We start from the raw sequence: 17,111 nt of genomic DNA on the forward strand, positions 1-17,111 counted from the left end.
TAGCTAGCCAGCTCTGACTGTGTGCCAAATTATTACATTATTTTTATCATCAGACACACAAATCTGCTGTACATAAACGTAACTAAACCGACTTTCACTCACAGTTTATCTGGATGATGACATGCTGGAACGCTACCAAGTCGTGAGTCGTGACTTGAAGTTGTAACTTACGGGCTAAAAATTGTGTCTGGAACACAGCATAACACTGAGCCTGTCCCACCCACCCCACATGTTTTGATTAGACAGGTGATAGTTTTTCATTTGGGCATGGGCAACACATTTCTATCTCCTTGCACCTCTTCATGAATACTAATGACAGCGTTTTGTATTAAGTAATGGCAGGTCTGTGCTGTGATTTGATTTGAATATGGCATGGAAAATTCCTGTCACAGTGAAAAACAATTCATTCAGGTATTATTGACAAAAAGCTAAATAATTGTCCTTTTAACATATGTTTTTCATTTACTCATGACACAACAAAATACATATGTATATTGTATGTCACTTTATTTGTATTATAATTGTTTTTTATTTGGGCATTTTAAATATTGCAAAGTCCTTTGGGGCTGCAGTCCAATCTTTGGCTTACCTTCAGACAGACCTTCAAGATGAGGAAGAATTACAACTAGCCATCCATAAAACAAATGTTTATCACTAAAAAAAAGACCTATAACTATATGCTAAATGGTCCTGTAGATACAGAGAACTAACCAGCCACAACACATCTCAATAAAACAAACTTGGTAAACCACTAAACCACTAAGACTAGTGGACATTCTTTCTTCTCCCAGAAAGAAAACTTGCTAGTATTTCACTATCATCACCTTTTGTTTTACTAAGATTCTTTTAAATAATAAAGAATTCCCAAATGCTCACCTTTTCTACTGGTGACTTTTGCGGCTGCTGTTCTAGGTCTCTCTCTAAAAGCAGCCAGATGCATTCACGATCACTGTCTGATGAATGTAAGCTGCTGTGGTAAAGGGCGGAGTGTTTCTGTGCCTGCCAAACTTTGCTGATCATTAGCACATTTTGCAATAAAGCAGGCCACTGCTATCCTGCCAGTAGCTGCTCGCAGCCCATAACTCTTCCTAATGCCACCAAGCAATCACTGCCCTGTGAGGGGGGTTGTAGAAACACCAGATTTGCCCCACAGAGGGGGTAAGAAGTAAAGAAGTGACATGTTATTATTGCTACAGCTATATTAAAACACACACACACACACACACACACACACACACACACACACACACACACACACACACACACACAAACATGATAGCAATAACTTCCTGTATTCCTGTTATACAGTATGGGTTCATAGCCTAGACTGTAAAAATAATGGACAAAGCTTCCGGGTCTGACTCCAGTGGCTCCAAAAAGAAGTCAGTTTCTATAGAAGTCTATGGGAAAATGAGCCTACTTTTCACTTGATTTATTACTTCATTAAACATTTTCATAATGAGTTTATAGACTCAATCGCTAATTTCAAGTCTTTTTTTAATACAGCACGATGTTCATTTAGTAAATTATGGTCCCATTTATTTTAAAACAGATGATAAAGCAGGGGATGCCATGGTCAAGATGATCAGCAGCATCTTACAGCAATGGCTGTCAGTGTTGGTGTTTTTCCAAAGTAAGACCAATCCAGACAGCTAGCTAGACTATCTGTCCAATCTGAGTTTTCTGTTGCACGACTAAAACAACTTTTGAACGTACACGTTCCACCAAAACAAGTTCCTTCCCGAGAGTATTTTGCAGAGGCACCGTGGCTCCGTGCGGAGCTTAGCGCCGCCCAAGACGATTGTGATTGGTTTAAAGAAATGCCAATAAACCAGAGCACGTTTTTCTCCCATCCCGGAATGCTGTGAGGACTAGCCAGACCCTCCTCCATAGCGCTGTGGAGGAAGGTCTGACAAAGCGATACTAGCCTTGGACTAACAGCAACCTTTTCTGGTTACTTTCCTTTTTACAATTAACACTTGAAAATGATGAAGGCACTTGCAAATGACAAGGTAGTACAAATTGTAAACCACACTTTGGTGTTTCATTTTTACTTCTGTACTTAAAGCTGTGGTATAGGCAGTTTATTTTTGGCGTTGTTAGGCAAACATTCCGTAATAATCTTACTGAATACTGTAATTTAAGATAATTAGACTTCTGCACCTCCACTTGGTTCTCTTTTTAGGCTTCAGAAAATGTAGCCGTCACGGAAGACTTCAATCACAAGTCATTTCAGAGAGAGAGAGCTTTGCTATAGGCTGTTCTGTGAGAGAGCGAGAGAGAGAGAGCGTTGCTATTGGCTGTGCGCATACATTGCCCGTGCAACAGAGAGGAGAGAGCTGCTTTAAATTCTGGCGTTTTCTTTGCATTCTTTTTTTGCATTGTAGCCTACTGCAACTTTAAGATTTCATTAAACTTGAACAAAATGAACCAAAACACTAACAACGAGGAATATCTTGGGTAGTGCAATGTAAATCAATCTAGCAGTCTTCCCTTACAAATCTGCCTTGATGGTTTGATGCCAGTAAAAGCTGTTCATTTTCTGGTACCATTCCATATCAGTTTGAGTTGTAGCTTGACACGTTGGTTCAGTAAACCTGACGACAGTGGCTCACTATAGCCAACAGCTGGCCAGTTTAGCAGAGCAACCTATGGGCCCTATTATTGTGGCAGCGCTCCGACACTTTGGTATTTTCCTGACCTTGAAATTCTCTTTGCCCGTCTGTGTGGTATTTCAGTGACGAGCGGAGCGCACGGTGCACAGGTGGGAGGTTCATGAGAATAGAAATAGTTATTTCGTCTGGCCAGTACAACAACAAGTACAACATTCACATTATACATATTTTATTTTGTTATATATACTATGTATGTGGGTTGTACATTTTATTCTACACTTGCACATATTGTTTATTAATCTAACTATATATATATATATATATATATATATATATATATATATATATATGTATTTTTTATTTCATGTTCATTCTGTATGTGTGCTGTGTGTCTGATATTTTGCTGCTGTTGCACAAAACATTCCCATTGTGGGATCAATAAAAGTCTATCTATATATCTATCTATGTATCTGTCTATCTATCTATCTATCTATCTATCTATCTATCTATCTATCTATCTATCTATCTATCTATCTATCTATCTATCTATCTATCTATCACTCATACACTGCCTTTTAAAAGTGCTTATTTGGTCTCCATCAGTGTGGAACATATCTGGCTCTTTAGCTGCTTAGTGCTCCACTAGGCCTATAACTATGTGATTATTACATAATAGTCTTATCACAACTTTTTTTACAGAATCACAAATTCTATGTTTAACCGAAATTAGTTTCTAACATTAGCTAAGGTTCCAAGGGGTATGACTGTTGAAGGTAATTGACAGTTTTATGTTTATTTAAGAAAAATATACAATGTTTTATGATAATAAAGAGGTGTGGTTTACTTCGTACTTCGGCTGTGTACTTGTGTTATTTCATTATCTGGGTCACATGACAGTGATATAACCAAAAGATGTATCCTGGGATTCATTCAAAACTTTAATTTGTTTGCAAAAGTAATACATAAATACATCTTTTTAAATTTGACTGAAAGAGACAATTATATTGTTTATCGCAATGTTTTTCTGAGACAATTAATTGTACAGTAAAATTTTGAATTGTTACAGCTCTACCTCTATGTTCACTGGCTAGTCTGTGCTGCTGTTTGGTGCTGGACGGGGTCAGGGACAGGGTTGGACCGTGGATTTGCAGCGGCTTGAATGATAATGACAGAAAATTGATGTCATAGTTATTCTATAAAACCCAAACAATGAACTAAAAGAGACGAGCTATTCCCTGCGAGCCATCTCACATCACACATCGTCTTTAGAAATAATGTTGGAAATGTTTGAAGAAAGCAATAAATACAGCTTTGATGAATGATGAATTGATATTAAAGTCAAATTATACAACATGTAGCACTTTTAACACTGGAACACCGGTCTATGTGTCCCTTTTGTAACCAAGTGATCCTGTCCAGATAAAAGCCTATCGAGTGAAAGCATCTGAAGTGGAATTCCTCCCACGTGTAATATTCTTGGCAAATAGATTTGGATTCTCTAAACAATACAGAGAGCTGTTAAATATTGCCTTAACACATTACAGCGATGTACCTTAAATAGACACTTGGACAGGGGAGCAAGTCACTGCCGAGCTGAACTCAGTCCAACAAATCATTGTATGTACTGTAATGTTGTCCCAAACTCATTCTCCACTTCCATCTCCTCACAATCCGCTCTCTCAACATGAGATGGAGTTGTCATATATATTCTCTTACAAAGTGGAAGAATGGAAGTAATGAGAAACAGACAAAAGCTGCAATTATAGAAATTACAGTGTAAACAAAGCACATTGTTTCCCTAAGTGTATGGTATGTTAGAATAACAAAGAGATGTGCTTATGACTCCTATTATGCAATTTTACAACAACAAAAGGTGAACTCTTTCCACACTTACTTTAATAGTGATATATTAAAATCAATTTGTTAAAGTAAAGTGATAAAGTATTTAACATACTAACTCACTTTAATTATTGAAACAAAAAGTACAGTTGTATTGCCCCAGAACAATAAGGCTGCATGTCTGTAGTAAAGTGCGGATCGGGCCGCATTTTTCTGTCCGAGCCCGGCCCGCGTCCGACAGAGCAGTAAACCGAACCTGGCCCGAGCCGGACAGGCATTAAAGATATTTATGTCCGAGCCCGACACAGTTAAAATCTCGTTTTTTTCTCATACTAATGACACATACGTTTGTTTGTGTGGAAAGCCCGCTTTTATTAAGCAACTGTAGGAAGGCATTCGGAAATGTCAACAGATGAGCGCATCAGCGCACACGGGGCAACAAGCGCACGTTAACACAGGCGAGCACCTACATAATAAGCTTTTTTAAATTTAAAATGTTCAATGCCTTATCGCGCTGATGTGACCGAGGCCGACCCGAACCCCAACATCATTTCTAAATATCTGTCCCAACCCGGGCCAGCCCGTCGGTTCGGGTATCCATCCTCTAGTCTGTAGGGATAATACCCTTAGTCATTAAAGGAGAATTCAACACATAGCTCTGTGCTGTCAGTAGCGAGAAAAACGAAAACAATCGGTGCTGCCTACACCGTGTTATTTACTTTATTGTTACTGCAGTAGATGTGAAAGAAATGCATACATGTTGTGTGTGCTAATTCAGCTCTGTTTAGTTGGTGTTCAGACGTGCTTCAGAGTGCTTAGGGACCGTCTACAAAGTACAACACCAGAAAGAGATACAACAATATTTATTAATTTAATGATTAAATAAGGTAGTGTCTCCAAACTTACCTCAATTATAACTCGTATCCTGCTAGTTGTACTACAGCACTTTTAAAAAATAAGCATATGCCTATTTTTGAAAATATTTCTGTATCTCCATTCGGTGTTTTACTTTGTAGCCCCTAAGCACCGTCTGAACAGAGCTGAATTAGCACAACTTTTATGCATTTCTTTCACATCTACTGCAGTCAGATTCACTGTGTTCACTCGGAAGGATTCACTTCACATGGGTAGGCACTTGTAATGACATTTCGAACGTGTTAAGAGGCTAAAAGCACGTTTAAAACTTGCCCGGTTTCAGCCTCCTGGGTGCAAACTGTAGCAGGAGGATAACTCGGTGTAGGCAGCACCGATTGTTTCCGTTTTTCTCGCTACTGACAGCACTCCAAACTTACAAACAACAGAGCTAAGTGTTGAAATCGACCGGAATTCTCCTTTAAGTCTCATAAACATATAGTACATAAACATTTAGTACGTAGATAGTTGTATTCTTTGCATATAGGATTTGCCGCCATATTGTTCTAGGGAAGTAAAAATAGACTTTAACTTCCATATATGCCACAGAATATGCCCTTCCAAAATAAAACTAACAAAATCTTTTTTTGAATTGAATAAGATGATTAATCTGAATCCTGTTGTAAACCTCTGTCCCTCACTATTTTTGTTATTTTTTAATTATTATTTTATTCAAATCTATAGCAATCACTGATGAGTAGGCTAAGTAGTACATGAAGAGACCGGTTAGGCTACTGTATGTCCCAGAGATGGAGACAACCGAGTTATCAATTGTGGAGCTGCAACTCAACACCACAATGTCTCACTATTCATTGTAGGTGTTTGCTATATATAACACAAACATTTTTAAATTATATCTTTTTTGGTGATATATATTGGAAGTATATTCATTAAAATATTCTCCTGTCAAATGTGAGTATTCTCTGTAAATATCTCTAAAAGGCATGTGGAATGTAGGCTGAGGCAAATGGACATTTTTACAATTTCCTCCATTACTGTCATGAAGATATCTATATAGCTGTTAAAACCTTTTCAATTCAAGTCAGTTTCATTTGAAATAGACCAATATCACAAATCACACATTTGCCTTTTAAAGGATTGTGTCTTGCATTGGGGGTTGGTGGGCTTCAGAAACTTTGAGACTGAACTCAGGTCAGGGCTCTCTCTGACTGTTCACAGCACATTTGTCATCAATAGCCTGCAGAGTCTTACCTTTGCCTTGGAGTTTGCTCGCCCTCCCGATCATGGACGTGAGTGTAAAAACGCAAGCTGCGGGCGTTCTGCTGCTGTAGAATAATCCGCGCACACCTGGATATTCTCCGCGGAGCTCTGCGTCGCTTCCTCTGTTAAATCCTGTGGCATAGTGGCGCAGTCCAGATCTCGGTGCTCCCCATGGCTGGAGACATGTCAGAGAGTGACAGCGCTGATTCGGCGGGGACTGAGCCGGCTACTGTCAGAGGAGGGCTGTCCTGTCGTGGCGTGGCGTGCCGTGCCGTGCCGTGCGTCCTGCTGCAGGACAGGTGTGGGCCGACTGAAGCGTCATGTGCAGATGTGTGTGCGTTTAAAGACTGCGGTGTCATGTTCCCTCCTCCATCACACGATCGCTTACTATGGCATTAAAATCAACTCAACACCGGTTACATAGGATCACAAGTTCACAGTATAGGAAGCACTCCCCGGCGATGAAGGGAGCTAGGGGACATGTGAGGATAAACATTAAAATAATGAACTTATTAGCCACTCCCATCAATTTTTAGACCTCAGCTTGACAGCACTGTATCAATAGGCATAGGGCAACGTGAGCGTTCTTTTTACGGGTATCTAGCTCTTAGCATGCATGAATGTGTGCATGTTCAATGTGTATACTAATGCATAGTCCTCATAGATAAGTGTGTAACTGTACAACACACAAATGCTTTCTCTATCCTTATATATGCAGCATGTACTTTTTTCCTTTTTTTTTCTTGATTAAAGTGTAAATAGAACAGTTTATAAAATGCCACCTTGTGAGGAAATGTAAAGAGCTAGCTTGAGTGGTAAATGCTTCTGGAACCTGTACATAGGCATGCTCGTTGTTTTGTTTTTTTTCAGTTCACACCATGAGTTAATTTAACAATTTAGCACCCTAAAACCAAGTCAGCTCCGTGAGTGGATGAGCAGCAGTCATGCATTTTGCATTACCAGTGAAATGGGTTCCAAAAAAACAGGAGTGAGATTTTTGTCTGACCCTCAGTACCTTTACCTCTGAAGTCAATGTTCTTTAAAATGATAAACCATCTCTGACACAGCAAACTGTTTGCCCAGAAAGCACAGTAAAAGAGCGTACAGGTTTTCAGGGAACACATTTCCCGCAAGCAAACACTGGTGTGGTGTGCAACCCTCAATCCCGTGTGACTTATCAAGATTGGCTGGGACTCAAGTAAAACTTCACTCCAGCCTTTTTAAACCCCTCTCCTGATTGTGGCTCTGCAGTCAGGAGCACCCCTCCTCCCTCTCCTCCACACAACATCCCCAGCAGCCCCCCCCCAAACCAGAAACACAAGATTGAAACCCTCCGAAGGCCGCGGCTCCTTCTATGGGCAGCGGCGGCTGGTTGATCGCTGCTGGAGCCTGATCCCGCCACCCTCCGCCGACCAGGGTCTCCGCTTGGCTTGAAAGGCTGTCTAATGGGTGGGGGTGAAGGGATGGTGGTGGAGGCCTGGCAGGGGCAGCGGGGCAGGAGACAGCAGCTCAGAGGGGCACTGAGGAGTGACCTGGAACGCACCTCTCTGAGCACACATTTATTCATGACTAACCTGCTCAGTGAACTGCGTCTGCTCCACAGGAAGCACCACCTGCCACTGACTACCAAGTAAGCCAAAGATACTTGTAAAAACTTGTGAACAAAAGGAGAAAAAAAACATACCCAAAACATGCTGGAAACCTCTTAACTTTTGAACTTCCGCCATGGTAGTACTTTCAAAACCCATCCAGAGCAACAGGGTCACCTCCATCCTTTGTCTTTTCAACAAGTTATCTTCTCTCCATTTCATCTCTGTTCACACGTCACTGACTACGTTCAACATTATTAATCATCATTTAATTGTTTGTTTGTCTCGCATTGCCAGATCTTCTGCCACAGCGCTGCGGAGGAAGGTCTGGCCCTTCCACTCAACATTCCTGGATGGGAGAAAAATGTGCTCTAGTTTATCGGCATTGCTTTAAACCAATCACAATGGTCTTGGGCGGGGCTAAGCACCGGACGGAGCAACGGTGCCTCTGTAAAATAGTCCCGGGAAGGAACTTCTTTTGGTGGAACATGTGTACGTTCAAAAGTTGTTTTAGTCGTGCAACAGAAAACTCAGATTGGACAGATAGTCTAGCTAGCTGTCTGGATTACGTGACCTATTTAAATTAGCTGGATACATGGTTAAACCTCATTAGCTCTTACCAGTGTATCTCTGCGTGTACTTCGTCCATAGCAAATCCCCACCAATCGGTCCCAAAACGTCGCAGTTAGAGAGGAAATGCCGTAAACATACTCTTTGTAAATCCTTACAATCATTCCCCGAAAGAACCAAGCAGGCCTGCCTTGTTGCAAAGAAAGCAGAAAGTGAGGGCCATCTGGTGGAACTTTCGGCGGCACAGACCTATCTCTTAAAGGACAATTCCGCCGTGTATGAATGAATGAAGCTAGGGTTTAATAACACACGAGTCGACCGTTCTCTGGAATATGTTTTCATACTAAACGAACGTGTCTTTAGCTTGAAACAAGCTAGCGCAAACTGGTGATTAGTTTATAACGCTAGTCTTCGGGGCAGAGGGTAAAGTCAAAAGAAATCACTATTTCTATACCACTAACAAGGCTCAAAATAGCACCACACTTCCACGGTAGCATAACGAGGGTCTCTACATGTAAACCGAAGCATTGAGAACTTTGTAAGTGTACAGACAGTTTATTAAAAAGATAGTTTATAAAGACTGTACCGTTCACATATACAGGCAGGCGGCATCTTGGGAAATAGTCATGACCAGTCAAACGACGAACGCCGTGTTTGAGCTATGTTACTGGTTACTGGTTGCACGGCGTTCATGGTTCGACTGGTCATGACTGTGATCCCAGAGAATGGCCGACTCGGTACACATATGTTATTAACCCCTAGGTTCATTTTGCGCCGGAATTGTCCTTTAAATGAACTGATATAGACTAGTTAACAAGTAAAATAACTGTTAACTTAAATTGAATTATCTTATCAATTTACCATTTATTAGTGATGGTTATTATTTCATTTCTGCTTTTTGTATCCAACTGATATGATGTTTTGGTCATTAAATGACCATAACTTTTATTGTGAATTACATACATTTTCAGCTGACCATTCTTATACAATAGCGATACTGTAGCCACTGGCTTCCATTCACTCAACCATAAGACATAACTTTGACAAATCAGATATTCAACTCAAGTCAGTTTCTGTAACTTAAATGTCATATCATACTGAGATAAATGGAAACTAATGACTGCTTGGAAGGAACACATTCCTCCACTTCAACACGGTAGTATACTTTGGAAAACTGAACTTTAGCAGACAGAGGCAGTCAGGGGCGGGCTACAAGGGGGGCACAGGGTGGCACCGAAATACGATTGGCCCCCCCTGGTGCCCCAATCCTTTGGGCTAGAGTGCTGTCAATCCGGCAATTGGGATTTCCATTGGATCAGAGTACTGTCACTGGGCTTCCTGTTCTATCAATCTTCCCAGCCCTTCCCAGTCATGACCAATTAATGTTTCCATGATGACTATCCAAAATTCTGATACCATGGAACCAGCACTGGAATTATTTTATTTTTTGTGATAAGTGGCAGATTGATTATTGGTCCCCCCCAGTGCCACCCCACTTAAAAATTGTCCCTGAGTGAGCCACAGCAGGCCTGGCTGTTGACACTCTGCACACAAGGCTGGAGTCTCTACTCGACCTCTGCTCTCCAAGAAACCATGTCTGAGCTGCACTAGCAGAGGCCGCGGCCCCCAGCAGGGAGTCTCATTCTCAGCCTGCCCGACCCACACACAGTCCATCCTGCCCAGCCAAGAAAACACCGGCCACCTGCTCACACCTCCAACACTCGCAACACACTGTAGTCACATATAGGTGCTGCCGTATCACTTCAAATACTGTTTGATTTTACTCCAAGAATTGAACTCCAACTTTGCAGCTCTAAATCACAATTTGCGTTCATCTAATAGATGCTAGAGGTAACTGAATTTACAATACAACTTTGTCAGTTTACAATAAAATCCATTTTGATTTCCAAGTAGCTCCGCTCAACAACAAAAAAAGTACACACAGTTATACACACAACAAGGACACATTTAGTACAAAAATGAAAACACATCTACAGCCATGACAAAGAAACATGTTTCATGGGTTACAATTTACTTGAAGGTATCTACATAAGAGTGACATGACACTGTCATGAACGTGTCATTAACATTATAAACAAGTCAAAAATGTTTATGACATAACACTTCTTTTAGTAAGTGTCATTCGGTTTTTGTCATGACAAGTAGGGGTTAGGGTTAGGGTTAGAGTTAGGGTTAGGGTTCATGTGTTCATGACAGTGTCATGTCACTCTTATGTAGATACCTTCAAGTAAAGTGTTACTGTTTCATGATATCCTCAGATCCAGATCTTAATTGGCAGCACAATGATCTTGGTTTAGCAACCGGATAGACTGATGTATAAAAGAGTTCTTTAGCCTTTAGGGACTCTAAATCGCCTGTTAGAAGGCGGAAGTGGGTATTCAAGGTTTAAAACATGCATGGAGTCAGAAGAGATGCTGTTGTCGAGCCTGAGCATGCCCTTCTTGTGGGTTGTTTGAAAAGATGAAAAAAATGATCTTAGCACAAACTTTTGAGTTGATCATTTTTTGGACTTCAAAACCCAGAATCCGTGTAAGGTGATGCCAGTAAATTGCACACAGAGCGTTCTTCTAAGTTATTCTGTATGTCACCAACATAGACATAAAAATTAGTGGACGTAGCATACGTGATGTCACCCATTAGGTGGTGGACTGACATTTTTGAAGCCTCGAGTTTGGCTACTCTCCAACCATGTATTTAGAATTGTATTATATGTATATATATATATATATATATATATATATATATATATATATATATATATATACAGACCAAGAAAATGCAAAGCAAATCGGCTACTGTCCAAGAGCTGTAGCCATTCCCCCCCCCCCAACACTGCCAAAGACTAAAAGAACTTGAATCGCTGTTTTGCACAATCGTTTTATGCTGCTTACTTACATTACGACTGTTTTAAAGGACACTTTTTAAACATTTGTGTTTTACTATTTAAAAAAACTTGTATATATTTAGCTTTATTATATTTAGCACTGATTTGATTTAGTGTGGGTGAGGGCTTCCTAACTGAGACCGTACTGAGCTTACAGCGTCTCAAATGGGGATAGGCTGTTCTTTGTGATTCAAGCTGACACAATGAGCAGTTAATTACATTAAAACATTGCCCCAGGCAGTTTTACATTCTCGAGAACATGGTTACTTTCAAGCAATACATTTTTCCCTCCCTAAATCCACTCTTGATGTATTCTACCTTCCATCTCTGCCGCTTCCATAAGTCAACTCAGCTCTGCTGCCCTGCCAGGCCCCGCTTCTCATCCTACTATACGAGTCTGACCGGCTGCACCTGATTATTTTCCCATAAATCCCTCCATCATCAATCCTCTCCTCCACACTTCCCAAAGGATTTAATTAACTTTTCCTTGCAAGCAGAATGATGGGTTAACCCTTCGGAAAGGAGTTGATGACTGAAACAATTTTCATTTCAATACTCATTTAAACTCAGTTTAGCCCCCGCCAGTATGATGTATTTCCAGACGTATGGCTATCAGCTGCACAAACAGTGTGTTAGCGCGGGATGAATAATGTGGAGGAAATGGGATCTCGGAAGAGGTTGCACAAACCTGCATAACCTGACTTTCCATCAAAGTCAGAGTTATTTGATGTAGTTTGGCTTGTGAGCTGCTACTTACATGCAACTTTGGAACCAAAAGCAACACATAGCCAGATGATAGATTGTATAATACTACTACTCTCCAACAAAGCACTAAATGGTTGTGGCCCTGAATATATACTGAAACTGACTGGTGGATGAAACCATCAGATACAGCTCTACTCAGTGTCCCCAGGATCAGAATCGTAAGAAGTGAAGCAGCTTTTAGTTTTTATGCTCCCCACCTGTGGAACAAATACTCTGAACACTCACATAGGTGTATTCATTTATCTGGCTGTTTGACCTCTTCTGACTGTGTTCTGTGGAAGAGGGTCTGGGTAGTCCACACAACATTCCTGGATGGGAGAAAAACATGCTTTGGTTTATTGGCATTTCTATAAACCAATCACAATCCTCTTGGGTGGCGTTAAGCGCCCAAGAAACTATCTGTCTAATCAGAGTTTCCTGTTGCACGACTGAAACTAAACTAAAACTTTTGAGCGTACACATGTTCCACCAAAACAAGTTCTTTCCCGAGGCTATTTTGAAGAGGCACCGTTTAAAATCTGGGCTCAAAAAAACTGTTTAGTATGGCTTTCATTTTAAAATGGTTATCTAACTCAATTTGAAACTATTTATTTGTTTGCTTTGTTTGTATTGTCTTTAAAATACCATCCATCCATCCATCCATTCATCCATCCATCCATCCAGCCAGCCAGCCAGCCAGCCAGCCAGCCAGCCAGCCAGCCAGCCAGCCATCCAGCCATCCATCCAGCCAGCCATCCAGCCATCCATCCAGCCAGCCAGCCATTCATCCATCCATCTTCATCTGCTTAACAGGGGTCGGGTTGCGGGGGCAGCAGCTCCAGCAGGCGACCCCAAACTTCCCTTTCCCGAGCCACATTAACCAGCTCTGACTGGAGGATCCCGAGGCGTTCCCAGGCCAGGGTGGAGATATAATCCCTCCATCTACTCCTGGGTCTTCCCCGAGGCCTCCTCCCAGCTGGACGTGCCTGAAAGGCTCTAAGGGAGACGCCAGCCATCCTCCTGAGAAACTCATTTACTCCGCAATCTTGTTCTTTCGGTCATGACCATAGGTGAGGGTAGAAAGGAATACTGACTAGTAGACCGAGGGTGGTATTATTACTATTTTTGCATTTTTCGTCTTTTACTTGTAAACTTAATGTCCTCTAACGTTCTAGTTTTAATGTATTTTTTGCCCGTGTAAATCACTTTGAATTTCTTTGTCTGAATAGTGCTACATAAATAAAATTCCCTTGCCTTGCCTTACATATATGCTTGTGTTTTCAAAGAGCAGAGTGCATGAGTGACGGAGAGATGCAAGCCGACTGCCAAACATGACAGGCTTCTTCAGTCATGGCCAATTACAACTGGCAGCGGATGTAGGAGAGAGGGCAGGCACAGACAGAAGCATCCAGACAAGATAACCCTGATCATCAGCATGTGCACCAAAAGCTGAACATTACCCTGCAATCAGCACACACCCTGAGGTCAGGGCCCGCCACTGCTCATGCTCTACCTCCCAGGATCTCGCTGCAGAGCACAGTGCTGCTCCTCCTATCGCCGAGTCTCACAATAGCTCTGAAGGACCTGATACCTTAATGTCGCCTTGTTCAAGCCAACCTTTTGTCCCTGATTCCATTGGCCCCCTGGGGTCCAGCCAGAGTGTAGGGGGTGACATTGGGTCACTGTTATCCTGGGTGGTCACGCATGGTCCTGACAGCGTCCTGCTGGTCAGGGACGTACAGGCTGTGATTTGTGAAGAAAGCAGAGTGGGGGGGGAATGTTTATTGATCATGCACAACAAAACAAAACATGAAAGAATTAAATTCCCCTTCCAATACCACCATGGATATAGAGCCACTGGGCCAGCCATGCCAAAACACTTATTTATGCACTTCAATATTCAATGGAAAATAATCTCAGAATGAAATAGCACAACTTGGTGTCAACAGAAAACACAGCGCTTTCAAGCCGGAGAGCGGCGTTCACCCAGGAAATGTCCATTCCTCGGGAGTGTTTTCATCCAAATCCGATCTTTTTCCTAAACTTAACTAGTCGTTTTAGTGCCTAATTTCTACTGTCATAGCCGCATCGACGCTCACTTTTTATGGCTGAACTCCACTACCACGGTCCCTGAAAGGACCGTCATCTGGCGGCGCCTGTAGCCGGCTCACAGTCACCTATTGGCGGCTAAACAACTTCGGCTGATAGCTGGCGTACCGGAAAATCACACCCTGGGGAAGTACACAGGATTTAAAAAATGCAAGACTGCCCTCCCCCGAAAATTTCTCCCATAGGTCGTTTGTTCAAGCAGCAATCACGACTTATATTTACGACCTCTAGTGGCCGTTACAAACACAGGACTTTCACCCAGGAGAGCGACGTTCGAGACCCGTTTAAAAAATAAAATTATACGGCGAGTTTTTTTTTAAACTTTACGAAACCTACCTAACAGGGAGTGAAGTAACGTCTGCTTTTGAGCCATATCACGATCTTTTTCTAAACTTAGCTAAGTAGTTTTGTGCCTAAACATAACCAAACTGCTAGCGTTTCACAACGTTAACAAAGTAAATAAATAAAAATAAAAAATAAAAACTGTGACAGTTACGTCTAAAACAGTGACCGACGTTTAGATATGAGGACGCTCCTGTGTATCATATTGGGGACACACACACACACACACACACACACACACACACACACACACACACACACACACACACACACAAACGACCCATATTGTCATATGGTTCTGTTCTCTTCTTTTTGTTGTCCCTCTGTTTTCTGACTCCTCACTTATCTCTCCTCCAAAAGTGTATTAGAAATAAATTAGCAAAACAACACTGTTTATTTTCTCTTACTGTTTAAGTTTGCATTATTTTGGATAAATGTGTCTCAACAGTACCTAAATGTGAACATACAATAATATACTCTACATATTCTATACAATAATACTATACTATTACACTATAATTATGCTAGGTGTCTAATTATATATGTCTGTGGTAATTACAATGTTTGAATTGGATTGTATCAGTTTTTGTTTGTGATAACAGTACAGGGATATCATGCTAATCCTATCTTGGCCATGTACTGGCTTTCACTGAGATAATCATGCATGAAAAATAAATATATACTGTATAGGGGTACCTCATTTTAACATGAATTTCAACCCTTTACACAATGAAAGAAAAGCATTTCAACGTCTGTTCAAACAGTTAGTTAATTCCCTGTTAATGTTAATGGCCGCTGTTTAAAGTAGCGTGATTGCACAGAAGCTATTCGTCAGAAGATGTCTGGGGATGGATAAACTGCAGAAGAAGTCCACTATAAAACTCTCTAGTTCCATGTATCACGCTTCGCATGGATTCAGCTGCCTGTCGGGTTTCCTCAAGCTGTTGACACATAGGGTGCGATTTGTGATAAAAACAGAGGGGGCGGGTTTTTTTTTTTTTTTTGATCAAGCACAACAAAACAAAACATGCAAGAATTAAACCCCCCCTTCCAAAAGCCATGGATATAGAGCCACTCGGCCAGGTATGTCAAACATATATTCATGAACTTCAATATCCAATGGGAAATAATCTCAGAATGAAATAGCACAACGTGGTGTCAGCATAAAACACAGCGCTTTCAACCTGGAGAGAAAAATACTTCACCCAGGAAACGCTTGATCGTTTCTAGGTAGTGTTTTAATCCAAACCACCATTTTTTTCCTAATCTTAATTTGTCGTTTTGGTGGGAAGTTTGAACATATAGAAAACACCTGCCTTCACATATAAAACTAAACTAAACTGCGTGTGTGTGTGTGTGTGTGTGTGTGTGTGTGTGTGTGTGTGTGTGTGAGTGAGTGTGTGAGTGAGAGAGAGAGAGCTAGTGAGAGAGAAGAGAGAGAAACTCAAGGCAGAGGGTTACTTGTCAGTTAATCTCCCTCGGTGCGTTACTTGTCTATCAAAGTTATAGAAATGTAGAAAACAGATACTGTGCTAGAGGCTATTTCTATAAGTTCAGACCCAGGAATAGACAGAAAAAGGTGAAAAAGTCAGGACCCTGGGTGCTAAGAGCCAGTTTGGGTCGCTGCCAAGAACGCAGAGGAGAAGAGCTTTTTGAAGGATTGGATCAAACCATAAGACAGCCTATCAAAAATGACTACAGTATAGAGGCTTTGATGCCGGGACAGATGTTTTCCCCCATTTTATGGACATTAACTTACCCCCAGGTGGATGATGGGTACTTTCAACAAGACAACCCCCCCCCCGAGATTGTAATAGCTTGAGGAAAATAACAGGTGAAAGTATGTTTAAGAACGTCTCACTGATTATCAGCTCCAATGAACACTTTTTGGATGATGCATCAAGCATTACAGATGTGGAGTGTTTGCACAGAATCAGCAAAGATGTATTGCCATGTAAGTGACACAAGTAATTTGCGTTGGCGGGATGGTGCATACATAAACATATTAAAAGGAAATAAACAATAAATACAAAAACAAGTACGTACAATATAACTGTTTATATAATAAGAAAAAGGCTGAATGGTTTAATGATGTGCAAAAATGTTAAGGGATGTGCAAAAGGGACAGGATATATAATATGTGCAATGGACAGGTATAATCCAGGATGGACTGCAGATGGGAAGAAACTGTCCTGCCAGAGGGGAGGGATTCAAAAATCTGCAAGTCTTGCTTGTATTAGTATTCTGAGTTGGATTCTGAGCAAA

The 17,111-nt window shown here is 41.2% G+C and overlaps 1 protein-coding gene across 1 annotated transcript in view; it reads right to left on the reverse strand.

Annotated features, from left to right (window-relative positions):
* artn (artemin) overlaps window positions 1-8,359 on the reverse strand; it is a 36,653-nt gene extending 28,294 nt beyond the window's left edge. Inside the window, 1 exon segment of the mRNA XM_078258198.1 lies at window positions 8,272-8,359. Within this exon segment, the coding sequence (XP_078114324.1) occupies window positions 8,272-8,359 (88 nt within the window).
* Between the last annotated feature and the right edge of the window lie 8,752 nt (window positions 8,360-17,111).

This window comes from Sander vitreus, chromosome 9, assembly GCF_031162955.1.
Source record: "Sander vitreus isolate 19-12246 chromosome 9, sanVit1, whole genome shotgun sequence".
Classification (NCBI taxonomy): Eukaryota; Metazoa; Chordata; class Actinopteri; order Perciformes; family Percidae; genus Sander; species Sander vitreus.